This window comes from Haemorhous mexicanus, chromosome 7, assembly GCF_027477595.1.
Source record: "Haemorhous mexicanus isolate bHaeMex1 chromosome 7, bHaeMex1.pri, whole genome shotgun sequence".
In the NCBI taxonomy this organism is placed as follows: Eukaryota; Metazoa; Chordata; class Aves; order Passeriformes; family Fringillidae; genus Haemorhous; species Haemorhous mexicanus.
In genome coordinates, this window is record NC_082347.1 from 28,688,993 (window position 1) to 28,710,289 (window position 21,297).

The 21,297-nt window shown below is 61.7% G+C and overlaps 1 protein-coding gene across 4 annotated transcripts; it reads left to right on the forward strand.

The window, feature by feature from the left end:
• Positions 1 to 13,435, forward strand: CRTAC1 (cartilage acidic protein 1). 4 transcript variants are annotated; one of them, XM_059851746.1, is made up of 16 exons: positions 1 to 81; positions 3,776 to 3,972; positions 5,143 to 5,339; positions 6,275 to 6,405; positions 7,009 to 7,165; positions 7,768 to 7,902; positions 8,206 to 8,351; positions 8,530 to 8,666; positions 9,313 to 9,395; positions 9,874 to 9,974; positions 10,072 to 10,240; positions 10,751 to 10,896; positions 11,029 to 11,071; positions 11,475 to 11,618; positions 12,763 to 12,888; positions 13,215 to 13,435. In XM_059851746.1, the coding sequence occupies exons 1-16, from the start codon at positions 37 to 39 to the stop codon at positions 13,340 to 13,342; spliced, it is 2,085 nt and encodes a 694-aa protein (XP_059707729.1). In that variant the 5' UTR covers positions 1 to 36; the 3' UTR covers positions 13,343 to 13,435. The 4 variants fall into 4 exon arrangements, with proteins under 4 accessions (XP_059707729.1, XP_059707731.1, XP_059707730.1 ...); XM_059851748.1 differs by lacking the exon at positions 11,029 to 11,071; XM_059851747.1 differs by lacking the exons at positions 12,763 to 12,888; positions 13,215 to 13,435 and adding an exon at positions 11,859 to 12,500.
• Positions 13,436 to 21,297: the final 7,862 nt, after the last annotated feature.

The window sequence follows — 21,297 nt, forward strand, 5'->3', positions numbered from 1 at the left end:
CGGGAGGCGCGGCGGGCGGCGAGGCGGCGGAGCGGGATGCGCTCCCGCCGCCGTGGGGGCGCCGGGCGGCCCCCCTGGCCCGTGAGTAACGGTGTGGTTTTGCTGCTCCGCGAAGTTTCCCGGGGACTCCGGGGCGGGGAGGGGCATCTGTCAACTCCGGCACGGTCACCGGCCCGGGAAGAAGTTGGTGGAGGGCGGAGCGGGACGGCGGGCACGTAGCCTGTCCCCGTGGCGTGGAGGGGATGCGGGGTAGTGAGCCAGGAGGGAGCGGGAAGAAGGATGGGATGGGGATGGAAGGATGCTGGGCTGGGAAGGACCGTGCTTAAGAGGCTGTACGGTGATGGGCGGTGTGTGCTGAGACTGGAGAGTGATGGCAGGAGCAGCAGGACTGTGAGCAGCGAGGGACAGCCCCTCTTTATAGCTGCACTTGTGCTTGGTCGTGGCTGAGCCCGTGAAGGAGCGGGGGGGCAGTGGGCAGAGGGGTCTAGCCATGTACCTGCCTGCGTGGGAAGGGGCTGGCTGTGTGCTGGTGGGCCTGAGCCCCCCAAGGAACTGGTGTCCCTTTGGGGTGAGCTCAGAGGCTAAGGTGACTGCTCATCTCCACACTGCATTGGCTGCTGCTGGCTGAGCCCCAGCCTGCCAGGTCCAGCGCTGAGGAGTCCTGCATAGGAGGGACAGGCTCGCAGCAGCGAGCAGACGTCGCAGCAGGACCCAGGCTCATGGGCTTTGGCTGGAGCAGAGGCACTGCAGGGTCTGGGCTGCTTGGCATTGAGGAGCTGTGGAGGGGCACTGCTGGTACTCTGGGCAGCCCAGCTGCTGTGGAAGAGGGGTCTGCTTGGTCTGTGGGACGTCTCCTGCCTGTCCTCTGCCCTGGCAGGTACAGCTGTGGCAGCCTGGGAATGCCAGGAATGAGAATATGATGTTACTGGGGCACGTGCAGCATAGTGGCATGAGGTGCTGGGGTGTTGCCATGTTGTCACTGCATTTGGGGTGCAGTGATGCCCTTGCTGCATGATGTCAAGAAATGTCGTGGAGGTGCTGGAGGTGACTGCGGCCCACAGCGGGACATTGCTGCAGTGGTGGAGCATGACATCACTGGGGTGCGTGGTGTGCAGGGCAGCAATGTCATGGTGACATGCGGGGTGGGGTGGCCACACAGGGACCTCACACCCACCCTCCCCATGATGTAGACTAGGGGATGTCCATGTGTGTACAGTGAGGACATCTGGGGACAGCATCTTCCCACTTATGGTGAGCGGTCTGGGGCCCAATCACCTGCCTGTCCCATGGTCCCTTTCCAGTCCCATCCCACCCTCCCCACTGGGCACTGTCAGCCATAGCAATGCATGGGCTCAGATGAATCCTTCATGCTGCATCTCTGCTCTGGGGCCAGCACCTCCCCCTGGGCTGCCTGGCTGCACCTTGCATGGGTGCCTTGGCACCCTCCCAGTGGCTCTGTCCCTGCTTGGCACCTTGGCTTCATGTCACTAGCCATACTGCAGAAGCACCCTGGGGTGACCTTGCCACCATATGCCACAACACAAGCCAGGACGTGACTCTGCTGGAACAAGAGAGACTCAGGTCTGCCCTGCATACAGGCAAGGACCCCATAGCCTCAAACCACAGGTGAAACTTCATGCTGGGACTGTGGTTCTATCAAAAGCATGCTGGGAATGATGAGGCCCCTCTGCATCTGACATGCAGAGCCTGAGTCTGCCTCCCTTCCCCTTCCCAAAATGGCTTGGCTCTGGGCTGGACATCCATTTCCCATGGCACCAAGCACCGGATCCACTGGGAAAAGCCTTTTGTCTCCAATCAGGAGCATTGTTTCCTACTGGAAAAGCTCCATCCACTTTGGAGGGATTTCAGCTGCAGCTGGATGAGGCGCGGGGGCACCTGGGTAGCAGCCCAAGCTCTGGGGAGTGGGAGCTGGAGTGGGCAAAGACAGGGACCCCTGCCAATGGCCCGGGGACAGCCACCCATCATCGGGCTGTGGCTGGGACAGGGGCTTATGTGGCAGCCCTGCACCCGTAAGTCCACAATGTCAGTGGCTCTCCCCTGTGCTCGCTTTGGTAAGCCTGGAGTGAGGCTGTGGCAAAGGCTCCCCTTCCTTCACTCTCTGGCACTGCAGAGTGACACCCAGGGACTTTCCCATCTCTGAACAACCCAATGAACCCTGTCCCCATCACGTGTCTTGAATGGAACCCCTGCACCGGGGAAGGATCCAGGCTCCTGCCCCTCAAGAGCTGCCTGCAGACAGTATGGCAGGGTAATGGGCCATTACAGGAAGAGAACGGGAGCAGCACAGGGTAGAGCTGGGGACACACACACATCTGCCCTGGAAACTGTGCCCAGGCTACAGATGGGGTTGGAGAGGAAAGGGGAGCAGGTTGGAGCAAAGAAATACAGAACTATGGGTGTTGTGGGCAGTAGGGTTAAGGTTTCCTCTGCAGCTGGAGAACAGCCCCTTCCTGCCCAGCCATGTGTGTCAGGAAGCTAGTTATGGCATGGGAATCCTGGCCCCCAAGAGAGCCTTGGAACCATTCCTATCCCCCGAGGAGGCAGCAGCAGGCTGTTCTCCACAATCTGCTGGGTCTGCTGGGGTCTAAGTCTTGGGCACCTTCCCCTCTCCAAGCTGAGCATATGTGGTACCACACAGCTGCCACCACTTCCTTGGCTTGCTGTCTGAGTCCAACAGCATGGGGGTCAGCTGGCAGGAGGTCATTCACTCCTGAACAGGGGGACTGTTCCTGGCTGGGGTGGGCAGTCCTGCCCAGGGAGGTCCTGCCCAGACACAGTCACATGAAGCATTGTCCCCTTGCAGGCCAGGTGCCCCAAACACCCCTCTGGTTTGCAAGAGCGGACCGGGCTGCTTTTTCTCCCAGCTGGAGTGCAGGCATGTGGGATCATGCCCACAGCCTGGGGACACACAGCTCATTTCTAGGCTCTTCCCCTCTGGAGGTGACTGCCAGGCCTGGGATGAGGGCTTGCCCTCCTAAGTGCCACCTTGCTCATCACCTATGCTACAGCCAGGTCAGAGCCAGCTCCAAAATCTCTGCAGCCTTGCCAGCAGTGCTGGCAGAAGCTGTCCTCCGCAGTCCAGGTTAAATGAGCCTTTCTTCCCAGTCTCTTGTTCCTTCCCAGAACCTTCTCATCCCTGTGCAGAAGTTTTCCCTAGCCAGGCTGGAAGGAGCTCATCCTGCAGAGACCCTGGGAGGAACATTTACAGCAGGATGGGGAAACTGAAGCACATGGGAGTAACCTGATAAAGTATCTCTGTGTTCTCACTGTGAACTTCCCCATCTCTGGAAGACCAATGGGACAGAAGACAAACTCCTTGGGCCAGTGAATGTCTTCTTCCTCTGACCCTGCCAAGGGAGCAGTGATTGACATTTTGACTTACCAGGACCTTGGAAGCCAGTGGCACCTTAGGGCAGAGTGAGCTGGGCCTGAGCCCAGCTTTGTCAGCACCCAACAGCCCTCCTGCTGCCTTTCCACTCCCTCTAGCAGGACGGGCTGCCAAGGCTGGGCTGCTGCTCAGCCCCAGCTCACTGGAGTATGATCTTGTCCCAAGGGTGAACAGTGCCAGGACAGTCTGTGCATGGGGACACCAGAGTGACAGTGCCAAGGGTCAAGGGACAGGTGGTGTGCTGCAGGCTGGGGTGCTGTGGCAAGGGGTGAAAAGAGAGTATCTCCCATGCAAGGACAGTGGGGCTGCTTGTGCATCATGGAGCACAGCCTCCTCCTGAGCTGATGGGCTGTAGGTCTCTCCCAGGTGTCCAGGATGCTGGCGCTGTGCCTGCTATCCCTGGCCTGGCTCAGCGAGGGCTCCCAGCGCAGTGAGCCCATGTTTGCAGCTGTCACCCACCGCCTTCTCCCGCCTGACTACGACAGCAATCCCACCCAGCTCAACTATGGCGTGGCTGTCACCGACCTGGATGACGATGGTGACTTCGAGATTGTGGTGGCAGGGTAAGTGGTGCACCTAATGCCTCAGTGACAGCAGGACTTGTGGCGCTGCAGGGACAGGAATTCCTCCCTCCTTTGTGGTCTTGTGGCCTGCCGGGGGGGTTGTGCACACCGGTGGGTGGGTTGAGGTCTGCACGCCACCCACCAGTGAATGTGTGTGTGTGTGTGTGCGTGCGCACACCCACAGAGGGTGTTGATGCCAGCTGAGTGCCTGTGTAGGACCACGTGAGTGCCCCCTTCGGTCCCTTCCCTGTGGGGTGGTGGCAGCTGCCCAGCAGCCAGGGTCCACCCTGCAGTGCACAGCCAGCGTGTCCCCAGGCCGTCTCTGCTCCGCTGACAGGACTCAGCTCTCTCTGGAGATTCAGTTAATTGGCTCTAGGTTTTTTACAGTCCTTTATTGGAGTGATGGCTGGGAAGGGCCAGCAGGAACCAGGGAAACAGGGAGCCGTGTGCTATCCTTCCACTGCCCAAGTGGGGCCGGACACAGAGCAGCTGCTGCCATCAAGTCCAACCCTGGTCAGGAAAAGCAGCTATATGCTCTGTGAGCTGCTACTGCAGGTGGTGGTGTACACACCACCATCCTCACTCCCTAAAGAGGCTTGCATACACAGGTGTGCCCACCTTTACCCTCACAGATCCCATCCAGCTAGATGGAGGCACTATGGTGGCAGGCAGTCAGAGTCTGGCTCTTATGCTGCTCTGAATATCACTAGGCAGGAAGGCATAGGCAGCACTGGGAACCCTGGAGGGGTCTGGGCCACCACTCCCAGCTGTGCTGAGTCAAGAAGGCAGCTGGAGTTTTGTAAGCAGTCGTGGTGTCCGTTGTATAACTTGTTTACTGGTGCATTGGGCGGGAGCGGGCGAGGAGCCAGTGGGATGCACTGTGCTGAGAGGATTTGCCTTGTGTGGTGGTTTCCTTGCCTTGGGAAAGCTTTGCAAGCAGGGACCTGCACCCCATCCTGTACTGTTATCTGCCTGACCCCCACTGCTTCCCTGGTGTTGCCAGACATGGGATGCCTGGCAGTGTCCTTGGCCTCCATGGACCGTGGAGGTCTCTGCAGTGCCCATCATGGGGAAAATCCAGTATCACATCCGGTGTCCCCCAGGGGTGAGACAGGGGCTTTTATCCCATCCCAGTCCTCAGGAAGCCAATTCCCCTGCTTACACTCACAGGTACAACGGCCCCAACCTGGTGCTCAAGTACGACAAGGTGCGGGGGCGGCTGGTGAACGTGGCAGAGGATGAGCGGGGCTCCCCGTACTATGCCCTGCGGGACCGGCAGGGCAACGCCATCGGCGTGACAGCCTGTGACATCGATGGCGATGGCCGGGAGGAGATCTACTTCCTCAACACTAACAATGCCTTTTCTGGTGAGCCTTGCTGGCAGCCGGGCCCCAGGCACGGGGGGAGCCCCCGGCGTGGCTGCCCGCGACCTTCGCCGTGTGAGGGATGTGTGCGGGCTGGAGTTAATTTCTCACTTGAGTGGCTCCATTGATTGATGGCAGCATGGGTGGGACACCGAGCCCAGCCAGCCACCGAGTCAGCACTTCCAGCTGCCCATCGCCCTTTTTGTGGCACCCCAAGTGGGACAGAAGATTCCCTTCCTCCCCCTCGACTGTCCTGCCACAGGGACCCTGCACTGTAAATCCAGCTGTGCCCTGCAGCAGTTGTGCCCTTTGGTCTCATGGCTCTCCTGTGCCTGCTGCGTCAAGTCTAGTGCTGTCCCTGCTCCTGGCATGCCTGTCATGGGAACAAGACTTAGATGCTCCAAGCTGGCACTGGGAATCCCCAGGGCTCCCTGGCTTGGTACTCCAGCCCAGCTCTGCCCTGTGTCCCTGACCTACAGGCCACAGATCTGTCTTCCCAGTGCTCCTAATTACCCGGGCTGGCAGTGGCTGCTGGCACACCTGTCCCTAAATCAGGATCTGCCATTGGTTCTGTCACAAATGGTGTAGCTCGCTGACTGTGCCTGCCACTGAATCGATTTCTTTTTTAATTTTTTTTTTCTTTTTTTTTTTTTTTTTTTGCCTTCCTGGGGATGATCTACAGGGCTGTGCCTCATTGGGACATATTTTAGCTTAATGAGTTGATTCTTCTGTCTGTATCCCCATGGCCCTTAAGGGTCATGAGGCTCTTGCAGCAGCAGCAGCCCAGCCCTATGGCACTGTAGAGGGCTGCAGGGACAGCAGATATTTGGGGTGCTCTGGAAAAAGGTTACTTTTTCCACAACCTCCCTTGCTACAAAGCACCCTTCTCAGGAGGAGGCAGTGTGCTGGAGCCCACTGACCTGTGCCCCCTTCCCCAGGCATGGCCACCTACACAGACAAGCTCTTCAAGCTCCGTAACGGGCGCTGGGAAGACATCCTGAGTGACGAGGTGAACCGGGACGTGGCCAGCCGCTTTGCTGGGCGCTCCGTTGCCTGCGTGGACCGGATGGTGAGCAAGCAGGGTTCTGTGGACAGGAGCATCTCTGCCCCCTTCCCACTCCCAGTGCCCCTTCAGTGGAGTCCTGGGGCCCTGCTTCCCTTGCCCATCCCATCCCCTGCTTGGCCAAGGGTGCCCCCCAGCTGCCCCTTGACTGTCACAGCCCAGCTGTAGAGACTGTGGATGCCTGTCCACACGGTTGCCACCAGCTGATAAACGTGCCTGTCGAGGTGATTTATGTTCCTGTCACCTGCTCTTTCTTCGTCCTCCTCCTCCAGCGGTTTGTTTCCAAATGATTATCGCTAAATCAGGGTGCAGCTACTGCACGGGACAAAGGGGGCGGTGGAAACTGGGAGGACCTGGCACGCCGGGGATGCTGGGAGGGGGGATAATGTGCCCATGCCAGCGCTGTGACCAGAGAGCTCCTGGAGGCATTGGGGCAAATCCCTACTCCTGGGATGCTTTTTGCCGTGGGCTTTGCAGAGCTCTTGCTCAGCACACAGTAGCAGTGCCTGCTCCCACGGAGCAATAAGAGCATTCACAGCAGGCATCCTGTGGTCCCCGTGGAGATGAGCTGTGGGTGGGTGGGTGCTGAGGCGGTGCTGCCGGCTGCAGGGCTCCGGCAGGTACTCCATCTACATCGCCAACTATGCCAGCGGCAACGTGGGCCCCCATGCCCTGATTGAGATGGATGTGGCTGCCAGTGACCCTGCCCGCGGTGTCGTGGTGCTGGTGGATGTGGCCGCCCAGGCTGGCGTCAGCAAGTACACAGGTACACCCGGCTGCTGTGGCCCTGCAGAGGGGCCGGGGCGCTGCAGGGCATGGCGAACGTGAGAGCTCGCTGTGGCAGGGCAGTGCAGCCGGAGGTCCGTGCCACGCGTTGGGCTGCCTGACTGCCCCATCTAGTGGCAGCCCCACGGCCCGTGAAAGGGACCAGGACCATGGATGCACGCCTGGCAGGACCCCTGTGCCCACCATCACCGGGGCTAGTCCCTCCCGAGTTCACAGCATCCATAGGGCAGGCAGCGGGGTTTGGGAACGTAGGTGTCGGGAGGAACAAGCCCGCCTGCGCCCCATGCTGCCCCACCACCGTGGGGACTGCTGCGTGCCCCAGCGGTAAATTGTCACTAATTAGGAGTGTTGTCACCATGGCGATGGCAGTGATTAGGGTTGGGAGTGACACAAGCGGCTGCCAGGCCCAATTAGCTCCTGATGAGAGGGATTGGAGGTGGGCAAGAATGGGACACTGCGGGAGGAGTGGAGGGGTCGCGTGGTGGGGGGGTTGGGTCCACCGTGTGGGCAACACTGAGGGAATATGGGGAGCACAAACTCCCGTGAGGCAGCTGTCCCCTCACCCCGGGCTACTGTCCCCAGGCGGCCGTGGGGTGGCTGTGGGCCCCATCCTGAGTGACAGTGCCTCTGACATATTCTGCGGTAATGAGAACAGCCCAAATTTCCTCTTCCACAACCGGGGGGACGGGACGTACAGGGACGTGGCGGCTGCGGTGGGTGAGTAGGGGAAGCTGGGGGGAACACAGAGACGCTGGAGACTTCAGGGCAGGTGGCTCTGCCTGTCCCTGCCTGCACTGGATGAGGGCGGCCGGGGGGGGAGGGGACAGCCCTAGGGACCCAGAGCCCCACTGACCACTGTGTAGTGGCTGAGATGCATCTAGGCATCCATCAGCGCAGCAGGGATGTAACCCTGCGCGTGGAGCACCTGTCTGGGGACGATGGAGCACATCCTGGGAGGTGTGCTGGGACAAGGAGGCAGGGAGGGTTCCCGTCTCCCCCTGTCCCCTTGCGGTTCCCCAGGGCTGGATGACCCCTACCAGCACGGACGCGGTGTGGCGCTGGCTGACTTCAACCGCGACGGCCGAGTGGACATCGTCTATGGCAACTGGAACGGGCCGCACCGCCTCTACCTGCAGAGCGGAGCTCCCGGGCGCGTCCGATTCCGGGTGAGGGCTGGGAGACCCCCGCACTGCTGGCTCTGCCACTGAGCCACCTCGGCCAGCGGCTGGCTTCACTCTGAATTCCCTTTGAGCCCCACTTGCCAGCGGGGAGGGGACCCGAGGCATCAATGCAGGACCCAGGTGTTCTGCTTCCTGTGCCTATTATCAGGCTGTGTCCATGCAGGACATCGCCACCCCCAAGTTTTCCATGCCGTCCCCGGTCCGCACCGTCCTCGCAGCCGACTTCGACAATGACCAGGAGCTGGAGGTTTTCTTCAACAACATCGCTTACCGCGGCTCCTCCGCCAACCGCCTCTTCCGGTAGGAGCCGGCGGGGCCGGGCAGCCTGCACCCTGCTCGGGGAGTCGAGCAGCCCTCGCAGCACGGCCAGGCTCACAGGGCTCCTCTCCAGCAGTGCCACGGCTCGGGCTCAGCTCATAAAAGGCGTCGTGACTGAGCCCTTCCTGGCATCATTACCAGCCACTGTGATCGTGCCTGCAGCAGCCCCTGGGGTCCCCAGCACCGCTGATTAGCAGCCGTGTGGAAGCTTGTTCATGGCTCCTGTTAATTGTGGGGGTCAAGTCTTATTACTTCTGTGTAGCACCTCCTTGCCTCTCGTGTAGGGCAATGGGAACTGGTTGTCTACCCGATGCTTGCACCCATGGGTTGGTAGAGGGCGAGGGTTTTGCAAGGCGCCCTTTGGAGATATCTCCAGGTTCCAGAGGGATGCAACAGATGCTGTTGCTACTCTGCAGTTCAGACCCAGAAGCTCTCATGGAATTTCCATTGCCCCTGCATGGAGTGGGGATGTGCCAACAGGCAGGAGACAGTTGCATCCTCCATCCACGCCCTATAGCTACCAGGGCTGTAACCCCTACCATGATTCTTCAGGAGGGGATGGACATGCCCAGGACGGTTCTGAGGACTGCAGGAGCTGGCATTAATACCCTGTGTGTGTCCTTGGCAGGCTCATCCGCAGAGAACACTCAGACCCCATCGTGGAAGAGCTGAATCCAGGGGATGCACTGGAGCCAGAGGGACGGGGCACGGGTGGGTCGACCCTGCTCTGGCACAGCACTGCTTGGCACCTTCTTCACCTGAGGATGCCACAGGCCTGGCTGAGTTATCTGCCTGCTTCCCACCAGCAGGCTGGAGCTCCTGTCACCCAGGAATGGCCCTGTGCTTTCTCCCTCCATCCATACCCAGCCAACAGTGCCATCTCCAGTACCCCAAATGCACCAGTATTCTTGATGCGCCCCTGCCTGGGTGTCCACTGCTCAAAGTCAGCCTCTGCATTTGGGAAGAGGTCAGGCAGCTCCCTGTGACCTCCAGCCCTGCAGGCACTGCCTGTCCCCTCCACTGCCCAGGGTGCCAACACACTCCTACATTGAAGTCACCCCGTCTTCCCTTTTGTCCCTGCATGGCTGGGAGTGCTCCTGTTGCCAGTGGAAGGCCACAGCAGTAGCAAGATCTAGTGCTGGGGAACATGGGGCCAGGCCTCAGGCACAACATGATCCTGTCCTTGCAGGAGGTGCAGTGACAGATTTTGATGGCGATGGGATGCTGGACCTCATCCTATCCCACGGCGAGTCCATGGCACAGCCAATCTCCGTCTTCAAGGGCACCCAGGTGAGTCAAGCAGGGACTCCTCCTGTTGTACCCATCCCTTCTATCCCCACCCCCCCCCCCCCCCAGCTCAATCTCTCTGCTCCCTCCCCCTTTTCAGGGCACCAATAACAACTGGCTGCGTGTCATCCCCCGCACGCGCTTCGGGGCCTTTGCGCGGGGGGCCAAGGTGGTGCTGTTCACGCGGCGCAGCGGGGCCCACCTGCGCATCATCGACGGCGGCTCCGGGTACCTCTGCGAGATGGAGCCTGTGGCACACTTCGGACTGGGTGAGCTAGGGGGTCAAGGTGCTGCCTCCACCCCCAGCCTTCCCTGGCACTCCCCAGGGCAGGGGCCCTTTCTGCTGCCCCAGTGTCCTGCTACGCATTCATCATCCGTGCCTGTCACCCTAGGTGTGCTGCGCTCCATGTAAGGCTGGAGGCAAGCTGCCCAGCCACTGCAGCTGTGCTGCAAGGGGCAGCTGCCCCCTTACCCATGCCCTGCCTGCTGCTTTGCCCAGGCAGTAGGGCTTTCCCTTCCTTTTAACTCTCCCCTGGTGCAGCAGCATGTCCAGCGGCCAAGCCTGCAGGGCTGTCTCTGCACGCTGCAAGGTCATCCCATTGTCCCCATGTACACCCCTCAGAGTACATCCTTGTGCGGGGGCTGTCAGTATGAGCACCTGGAGCTGGGCTCAGGGAGCAAGGGAGGACTTTGCCCCTCCATCCCTACCACCCCGCTGGCCTCCTTTCAGCCCCTGCCCATCCTGGAGACCCTCCCTTTGATGGGCTGCCCGCCTGCAGGGCATGATGAAGCCAGCAGCCTGGAGGTGACTTGGCCAGATGGCCGCGTGGTGTCACGAGCTGTGGCGAGCAGTGAGACCAACTCTGTCCTGGAGATCCCCTACCCTCTGGATGTGGAGGAGCCACTCATGCCTGCCCCACTGGAGGTGAGGGCCAGGTGTGGGTGTAGGGTGTGAGACTTTGAGAACAGAAACAAGGGGCTGGGCTCTGCTGGCTCAGTGGCTGCCCAGGGGTGATTCCTCCCCATCCCAGTGGTCTCTGCTTCTTCCCAAATGCAGTGCGGGCAGGGATTCTCCCAGCACGAGAATGGACGCTGTGTAGGTGAGTGGCTGCTGGAGCACAGGTGTGCCTGTACCCAGGATGCTGTAGCATAGCCCCATGGGGGACACTGAGACTGGGAGGTGGCTGCCTGCCACATGGCTCAGTGCCAGGTACAGCTGCCTGCCTGGCACATGGCCTGGGAATGGGACACCTGTACAGCTCCAGAGGGGTACCATGGTGTCACAGGGAACAGCGAGAGCAATGTGCTAGGGCAGGAGGCACGGCTAGTATGTGGCAGGCTGTGTGCTGCAGCGGCTGTGGCCATGCTGTGAGCCTCCTGGGCAGAGATATGGCTTATGCATGGCTACCGCTGGAGTGACCAACCAGTGTACCAGGGGAACTGGAGGGGCTGGCAGCCCCAAGCTCTCTGCCCAGACATCTCACACTGAGGACCCTCTTGCAGACACAAATGAGTGCACTGAGTTCCCCTTCATCTGTCCCCGGGACAAGCCTCTCTGCATCAACACCTATGGCGGGTACCGCTGTCGCAGCAACAAGCGCTGCAGCCGGGGCTTTGAGCCAAACGAGGATGGCACAGCTTGCGTGGGTGAGTGATAGCTGGGACACCCTGACCCCATGCCAGCTGGCATCAGCCCCAAAGCACCACCTTGGGATGCTGTTGTACCCTTAACAAAGGCCAGGCCACAGCCTGCAACCTGATGGACGGCAGCCCAGCCAGCTCCACCCTAGTTCTGTGTATGTTTGTCCGTGCCTTCCACTGAGCTGCCACTGACTTCCCTTCTCTTTCTCTTTTTCTCTCTTGTTCCTTCTCTCCTTCTCTGTGCAGCTCAAGTGGCCTTTTTTGGGGGCTATCCCTCTGCTGGGAGCTGGCCAGGGCTCCCCCACTGTGCCCTCCTCCCTCAAGTCCTCGGACTCTGCCTTTGTCTCTATGCACTTTAAGCCCTGCCCATAACACGCCAGAGCAGCCTTGGTGGAAGGATGGGCTGGCCTCTGCCTGTCTCTCTTTTTCTGTTCACATCGAACCACCCTGGAAGTGCTGGCTGGGACATACTGGGGTGACCTGCAGTGGGACGGGCACAGGCCTGGCTGTCCTGTGTGCCATCTCTGGAAAAGCAGCCCTGGGGCAGCCTGGCAGTGCCCCTTCCCCCCCACCACTCCCCTGCTCCAGTGCTATTCCTGCCATGCTGGTACCTCCTGGTGGTCGCTTCCTCCGTCGCCTCGATACCGTACCATGTGCCTGCTGGTTTGGCCTCAGACGTGTGTGCTTTGCCTGCCCCCTCCTCGGTGATGGGAACCACCTCCCCAGCCTTGGCAGAGGAGGCTCTTCCCAGCCCTGCAGGGGCAGGACCCTCCTGGTCTGTTTTTTAACGTATTGACCCTACTGTTTGGACTCCGACCCTGCTTAGTCCCAACAGTCTTCCAGCCCCTCTCCCAGAGTACCCCCAATAAACTATATCCCATCTATTAACCTGGTCTGCTGAGCTCTGCGGGGCTGGGCTGTGCTTGTGCTTCTGCCTACCCTGCCCTGGGGCTGCACGGGGAGGGAGCCTAGGAGGGGGAGCACCCCGAGTATGCCCCAGCTCTTCCCACCCCAGGGCTGGGAGCTGGCTGGAGGGTGATGGTGCCCCTCACCCAGTTCTGCACTGGGACTGCAGCAAAATGTGCAGCTCTGAAGGGGCTTTTCCCCCCTACATGCTATAACCCCACACTGCTCTCTTTACCCCCACCAGACATCAACGAGTGTGCTCTGGGCTTGCACAACTGCAGCCAGCTGTGCATCAACAGCCCTGGGGCACACAGCTGCCTCTGCCACCCAGGCTTCCGTCCCCTTGATCTGGCTGCCAGCCGGTGCCTGGGTGAGTACCTGCAGTGCCCACCTGCCACTGCCTGGTGCTGCCAGGCTGCCCTGGCAGCAGAGATGATCGGGGTGCCCAGTTGTGCTCACAGCCCTACTGCTGGGGGCAGAATGGACAGACTGTGGCTGTGCAGGAGTTGGTAGAGTAAGGACATCTGCCACCCAGCAGCCTTGGCACCAAGCAGTGGCAGGATCACCTGCCTTTGTGTCCCACATTCACCCAGCCCTGAAGCTGCCCCCTCATCCCTCCTCCATCCCTTGCCCTGCCCATGACACACACTCCCTGAACCCATGGTGCAGCTCTGACCTTTTCCCCTTCCTTCCCAGACATAGATGAGTGCCAGGCACAGCCTGGTCCCTGCGACCATATCTGCCACAATAGCTATGGCTCCTTCCACTGCCACTGTCACCACGGCTTCTCCCTGGGTGCTGGTGGACGCTGCTGGCACAATTAGCCTGCTCTGGCACCGCCAGGTGTTCCCTGCTATCTCCCAGCACTGTGCTGGTTGCACCCAGTGCCAACAGAATAAACCCTTTCCTGCTCTGTATTCCTTGTGTGTCCCTGTCCCAGGGCCATGTGACTGCTTCCTGTCCCCCTACTCCCCTAGACTGCCCCCTCTTCTCCATCCCCTCCCTTTCCCCATGCTCAACCTTGTGGGGCTCTGTGCAACCCAGTGGGAAAAGGGATACCCAGCCTGATTCTGTGCCCCCATAGTGTTGTCCTGCTCACCTCCCCAACACAAGAAGATGCAGGGTAGGCTGTGGGGGAAGAAGCGTGGGGTTTATTGAGGAAGGTCTCCATGCAGGGTGGGGGGGCTCCAGCAGGTACATCGAGGCCAGGGCCACCCCACACACACATCATGACTGAGCCAAAAGAAGTCCCACAGGGCAGGGTCCTCCCTCCAGGTTCCCAGGAGAGAAATGCGAGCTCAGTTCAGCCCGGCTCCCAGATAGGAATTCCTCCCCTTGGTGTGCTGGATGTCACATGGACCCTCCTCTTTCCTGCTATCTGACCCTGGACCATGAACCTCCACACCTTGCTGCCAGGCTTAGGTGCCCCTCAAGGTCCCCCCTGACAGACCAAGCTGAGAACTGGGGCACTGGTGGCAGATGCATGCAGGACATGTGGGCAGGGGAGGACTCAGCAGTGTGAGAGGAAGGGTCCTTATGGAGCTGCCCCACTGGGCACCCTCCCTGCATTAGGGCAGGTCATGGGGCAGAGTAGGCAGGGGGCTGCTGGCAGCTAGGAACAGACAAACTCTGCCAGGACTGGGCAGGGAGCCTGCCTCACCCATGCCACAGCTCAGCCTCGACTGTGCCAGGCCATGAATGAGCCCAGGGCACATGGCACAGGGGCAGCATCATGCCCAGAACTGAAGAGAACTGAAGCTCCCTGGCCCGGACGCTGGACTGGAGAGATATGTGGGTCCAGCTGGGGGTGGCAGCAGGTCATGCAGGGAGCAGAAGCAAGTGCCCAGTGTCCTGGCAGTGAAGGATGCTGCTGGAGAGGATGTAGTGCCAGATGGGGGAAGGGGCCAGGAGAGCAGCAATAGGGCAGTGGGTGGTATAGAGCTAAGGTGAATGCATGGCCCATCATGCAGAAGAAGCGGCACCAGTGCTCTGCCAGGCCCCCTGAACGGTGCACAAGCCCCAGCTGAGCCACACCACAGCACCACAGGCAGGCTGCCCCCAGGAGGGGATGCAGCAAGAGCTGTCAGTGCGGGTTTGTGCGTCCCCTGCTTAGCGCTGCCTGAGGCTTTGCCAGTCTGAGCGCTCCCAGTGCCTGGCAACAGGGACACTGCCAGCTGGGACTGCCCCTAGCAGGGCAAGCTCCTTTCGCTTGCGGCAGGGGCGGCAGCACCAAGTACATGGAGGGCTGTAGGAGCCCCTTGGCAACAGTTTGGCTCAGTGGGAAGCACCTGGGATGCCCCAGTCCCTGCCCACAGTGGGTCCGAGCAGGGGCAGACCCACTGCGGGGGACAAAGAGCAGATGGGGGTGGGCAGCCCCACCGGGTAGCCCCGGCCTCCCCCTGCTGCTCCCCCTGGCCTCAGAAGCGGGTGCTCTGGTAGTGCAGCCTGCGGAGCTCGGAGAGGCCACTGTCCCGGCAGTACGAGTCCCTGCAGGGACTCCCTGCCAGTCACCGGCCCCCTGCCCCGCCACCACCGCCACCGCTGCTGCTGCTGGAGCTGCCGCTGCTGGAGCTGCCGCTGCTGCACCGGTCCTCGTAGATGGAGATCTCGATCTAGACCCTACTAAGGATCATCGGTGAGATGTGCCAGCCCAATTGCCCAGAACCCACGCCCAGTCTCCCTTCACCCTTGCCATCCCCCAAGCATCCCACTGCCCAAAGGATACGACCCTCATGCCACGCTCCAGGGGGTCAGTGAGCAGCAGCCCCCGTGGTGCATAGATCTTCTCATTCTGGTCCTGGATGTACTTGGAGATCTTCTTCAGGACCTGTCAGCACAGAGAGGGACGCTCAGGGCCTGCCAGTGTTGCTGTCTACTCTGGCCTCCAGTCCCATGTTCCCTGTGACACCCCTGAGCCATCCCTGTGCCCACTGCCATCCCAGTGCCCATCTCTGAATCCTCCCCGGCACCTCAGCACCTTCTCATAATGAGTCTCCATGCAGAGAAAGATGAAATAGGCAGTGGCACAGGCCAGGCACCCCTCGAGGTATGAGCTGCCCCCAATCTTCTCCGCCTCAGCGTAGAAGTCATTTAGGGTTTTCACAGTTTCCTCAAAAAGTTGCCGCTCAATCTAGGACAGAAAACAGGGTGAGGAGGAGTCTGGCCAGGGACTGACTCCCTGCACCACCTTGTCCCCTTTCCTGGGAGGACTTGGAGAGCACTTAACCCTCTCCTCCCTGCCCAGCTGATGCCTCAGCTCGCAGACCCCTGTGCACCTCCCACCCATACCAAGACCTGCTGTGCGTACAGCCTTCAGCAGAGCCTCCCAGTCTCCAGGAGCGCCAATGCCCTTGCACACCAGCCAAGACAGCTGTGATTGCACACACCCAGCAGCACTGGCTGGCCCAGGGCCATACAACACCCCATAAGTCCCCACAGCTTTAGACCCTTCTTCCCCCTGAGTCCCCATAGGACACCTTCCCCCCGCACCCTGACAACCTCTCAGACTCCCTACCCGGCTCTCCAGCTCAGGGGGAAACTTTGTCTGGAACTGGCATGTGGTCCCGTCACTGTAATCCCGCTGCACAAAGACCTTGGTGGCCAGGGACGCGCTGCGCCGCAGCTCCTGCAGGCTGTGCACCTGAGGGCAGAGGGTGAGACGGGGCCTGCAGCCAAGGGAGTTGGGCACCCCTACTGGAGGGCTGGAGGCCTGGGAGCAGTGCCATTCCCCAGGGTCAGGGGCTGCAGGGACCCCCTGGCACAGGCTGTGTTATGCCACAAGCACAGCTTGGCTCTGGAGGTGCGGGGCGGGGAGCAAGGGGAGGATGGCGGCAAGGGGACGGTGCTGCGGCATCCCCCTGCTCGGAAGGAGGGTGAGCATGTGTGCTCTTCCCTCAGGCTGGTGTCTGGCCTCACCCCCAGTGGTTCCTGTACGCGTGAGCGTGTGATGCCAGCGGGCCATGGCCTAGGAAGGGGACAGCCCCCTGTCCCCAGCAGTGCCCCAGAACACAGCCAACCCAACAGCTCCCAGGCTCCTGAGCAGGAGCAGGGACTGGGCAGCAGGGCTGCAACAGTGGCCCAGTGAATGGGCAGGCTGCAGTGGGGCATCCTCATGAAAAGGACCGGCAGCCCCGGCAGCAGGTGCTAAGCCCTGACTCCCCACGGGGTGTGAGAGCCCGTGCCAGCCCCCGAGCTCCAGCCTGTGCGGCAGCTTTGGTGGCTGGAGAAGGGGATGGAGGGGCCAGGTTGTGCCAAGGGCGGGCATCAGACTTCCTCTGGGTGACATGGGGCTACTGCCTGCTCCGTGCCCCACAGACCGTCTGAGGCTGTCCCGCGTCCAACTCACGGCATCTGGGAGAAAAACCACCAGTCCCACAGCCCAACCCAGACATGCTCCAGCCTTCACCAAAGCACCCTGCACCCACCCTGCACCCTACACCCCTTCAGGCCCCTCACCGGCCTTTCCGCGACCACGGAGCCCTCGCAGCCACAGCCCCACACCGCTGTCCCCACGGACCCCGGCCCCACGCTGTCCCCCCGCAGCAGCGCACCCCACGCGGAGGGACCCTGTCGGTGCCGCTCCCAGGCAGCGCAGGGCGGCAGGCAGCGCCGGCCGGGGGAGCTCCGCCGCAGCCCGGCCCGGGGGTGCCGCCGCCGGGGCGCCCCCGCCGCGCCGCCGCTCACCCACCTCCGTGGCCATGGCGCGGCGGGCGCCGGGCCGGGCTGTGCCGTGCAGCGCCGGGGGGACCGGACCTCACCGGCGCCGTCTCCGGGGCCGTGCCGAGCCGCGCGGGGCCGGGCGCTGTCCGCGGTGCTGCCGAGCCGAGGGGCGGAGGCGGGCCCGGCCGCCCCGTGTGCGCAGCCGCCCGGTCCGCCGCGGCCCGCCCCGAGGCACCGGGGATGGGCGCCTGCCGCCACCGGCACGGAACCCGTGCGGACGGCTGTACCGGGTGCCCCGGGGCTGGCTCCGGAGAGGGGCTGCGAGGGAGGGCTGCTGCTGTGCGTCCCGGGGGTCCGGCACGGCGAGTGCCGCAGCCCGGATATCTGCGGGATGCGGCTGTGGGTCCCTGGGGGGAAACCTGGCTGCCGAGGGGGGCTGCCGGAGGTAACGGGGTGAGAGCGGCCGTGAGAACGGCCCGGCAGGGATTTGGGGAGCCGACCTTGGGACTAGCAGACCGCCGTGCCAAGGGACGTCATCTGAAGCTGCTTGTTTGCGAAGGAGTTGCAGCTGGTGCTGCGATCAGAGCGCGGCCAGACATCAAAGAGCAGAGCTAACGAATTCCCCGTTATCTCTGCCCATTGACAGCTCAATTAGAGCCGGAGCAATGCCAAACGAGGGAAACAGAGGCTCTCCCGAGAGGCGAAGAAAGGGGGCTCCCAGCTGGGGCTGTGGTGGGGTGAGGGATGCAGTAGCTGGGCACAGGGCCCTCAGCAGGCAGGAGAGCAGCCAGCCTTCCCTCGGCATCTGGGCTGTCCTGGAGGCAGCGCCGGGCCCTGCCCGAACATCTGCTCTGGCAGAGAACATGGCTAATGCAGCTAACACAGCTAACTCACAGCTAACTCACAGCTAACTCACAGCTAGCACAGCTGACACAGCTAACACACAGCTAACACATAGCTAACACAGCTAACACAGCTAACTCACAGCTAACACAGCAAACATGCCACAGGCAGCTGTCTGCAGCACAGCGGTAGCTCTGTCTGACTCTTGCTCCCAGCTCTGAGCAGCAGCCCAGGCTTTGGGCAGAGCAAATAGAGGCATGGCCTTGGGGTGGTTGGTAGGCAGCCCCCTTTCTCTGGAGCATGACAGGGGTTGTGATCAAGGCACCAAAGGACACATGCAGTCAGGGACCCCAGCTGGAGCACTCATCTTCCCCACAGACACAAAGCCATGGGTCCCACAGCTTTTGGGGAAACCTGCTGCTCCCAAGGTTCAGAGCAACCCTGCCAGCCCACGCTCCACAGCAGTGAGGCACACCCTGCCTCGATGGTGCCACAAAACAGAGGGACACCCCTTGAGAGGGTGCTGTGTGAAGTCTCCCACGCACCCAAACACGTGCATGCACATTGGCACAGGCACTCGTGCATGCACTCAGATGCCCGCATCTGCCTGCACACCCAGGTGAACATGCAGTGTGCTCACACACCTAAGCCTGTCCCCAGATGTCCCCAGACCCAGCCCCTGCATGCCATCTCCTTCCTGTGCTGCATGCCACTGCCACGTCAGTGCTGGCCTGCCCGCCTGGCAGGTCCTGCTGGTTGCCATGGCAATACTGTGCCTGCCAGGAGATGGAGTTTGCTCTCCTATGCTGCAGTGAGGGGCCAGGAGCAGCCGGGGGGATGAGGTCTCCCTGCCATCCCAGGCTCTGCCCATCATCCCACATCCTGTAGTGTTGCCCCAGGGTTGTTTCCTCTAGCTACACCAACCCAGCCCAACCAAAGAACTTTTGGTTCTGGGCTCCATGTGCCTCACAGGCCATGGACCTGCTGTCTGCATGTCAAGGAGTATCCTTTGGTGTGACATCACAGGGTCATGCCTTCTGCCAGCCATACTGCCCAGGAGGTAGCAGCAGGGACAGCAAGGGCTCGGGGTAGCCTCAATGTGCTGCATGGCCCTGCTGCCCTCCCCAGACCACTGCACTGTGAGGGGTCCTGGCAGGGCTCTCACCCTTCTGCTCCCTCTGCTCTGCCCAAAGGGGTGATTTTTCAGGCTGCCCAGCAGCAGGGATAGTCATGGCTGGTGCCAGAGCTGCCTTTACTCCCCTGCCTGGCTCTTCCCTTGCACCTGGGGTGAGGCAGCTCTGACCTTGCACAGACCCCACAGATCTCTCCTTGCCCCTGGCCCTGGCTCACCTCCCAGAGGCCCTGGCCCCATGGGACAGACCTGGGGCACACTTGGTACCCCTGTGGCCAGCCCTCAGCAGGCAATGTGCCTGGGCCCACCACACCACAGCAGGCATGGCCCAGCAGTGCCCCTGCTCCAAGCCCTAGCACCTGACTCCCAGACCAGGACCAGGGGGTGTCCCCTGTGTGTCTCTGGGTGCATGGTGCTGCACCTCATCCCAGCATCTCAACCCTCCCTGCAGAACCAGGATGACCAGGCCCTGTGGAGGACAGCTGGAGCCCTGCAACCAGTCTGGGATCAACCCTTCTGGCTCCATCCTGCACCCACTGCCTGCTGAACCCCTCTCCAGCCTGTCAGAGCTGTCAGCAGCTCCAGCTCTGCTTCAAAGGGGCCACAGAAGGGCATGGCAGCTGTTCCTCCTAGCACTGGAAGTGCTTTCAGTAATGGTGGGGAGCATGATCTCACCATCCCAGCGAGGACAACGGTGACATTTGGGAGGCACAAACACAGCATGATTAGCTGATAACCTTTCCTGAGAGATCCCAGGTGTGTGCACCTGGGAGGGAAAGGGAGGGGGACGAGGCCCCCACACTGTGAGCCTCTGGAAAACAGCTCCAAATGCCGTGGCCTGCCCTTTCACACAGGACAAGGAGGGTGTCCCAAACAGGGTCCAACTGACCCTACAGACTGGGCACCCTGAGTGTGGACACCCCTCTGTGGCACCTGCAGCCCAGCTATGTCCATCCTGAAGGGTGGTTCCAGGGCCCTCATTGCACTGGGGCCCCCGCAGAGGGTTTGGGCAGCCCCACAGCACATCCCACAGGAGTCACAGGTTGGGAGTCACAGGCCGGGAGACACAGCATCCTCCTGCACACGAGCAAGCAGAGGACGATGTGGTTTCAGAGCAAGATGCCAAGGTCTGCTGTTAGCAAAGGTGCCAGCTGGGAGAAGGACTGTGCGAGGATTGCTCCCACACGGCGCATGGGGCTGTGGTGGGAGCAGAGGTGGGGCGGAGAGGGACAAACAGCACTGCAGAGAAGATTCCCACGCATGGTGCCACGCTGAGAGGGAAAGGCACCCCTCTTCAGAGGGTCCGCACACGCGACGTGTCCCCTCCCTGCCGCCCTGCGGAGTAGGACCAAACTCCGGGGGCCGGGATCGGGGTGTCCGGCAGCGAACAGGGAGGGTCTGTGTGCAAGCTGGCAGGAACTGGGCAGGGCCAGGAGCTGCTGGGTGGGGGCTGGGAGGGCGCCGGGGCAGTCTGGGCTCCGCAGCTGGGCCGGGAGCGCTGCCAGCACATTCCTGGGGCTGCCGGGCAGCGGGAGCGTGTGTGGGCGCAGGGCAAGTGCAAGGCGATCGCTGACCCGCCCCGCTGCCCTCCCCGGCGATCCCACATCACCCCGGGCAGCCTCGACCCCACGGTGTCCCCAGTGATGCCCCAGCCTCCCGCGGCCGCTCCCAGACAGGACCACCCCCCGGCGCTGTGCTGCCAGCCCAGCATTGTCCCCCGGCCGGCTGCTCTCCCGGGAGCTGCTGGACGCCGTGGCACACGTGTCCCTGAAGGGACAGTGCCAGCGTGCCGTCCCGTCCTGGGACTCTCATGGCCGGCCCCGGTGCCCTCCGGTCCTCTCCCAAAGGCCCCTGCTCCACATTGGGTGCAGCCCAGGAACCACTGCGGGACTGGGACAGGAAGGGTGAGGGGATGGGGAAAGAGGAGGACGGGAGGGAGCCCATTCAGCCCACCCACCCAGGCCCTGGGGGTGCATCTCTGCTGACAGAAACAAGGTCGATAGCACCCAAAGCTGCGGCAGGAGAGTGGGTGGGGACACAAGGATGGAAGGAGGCGGCCGGGACCCTGTTCAGCTGCTCCTTTCCTGGGAGCCTCCTGCTTCCCTGCTACAGGACCTGCTCTGTGCTGCAACCAGGCATGGGTCC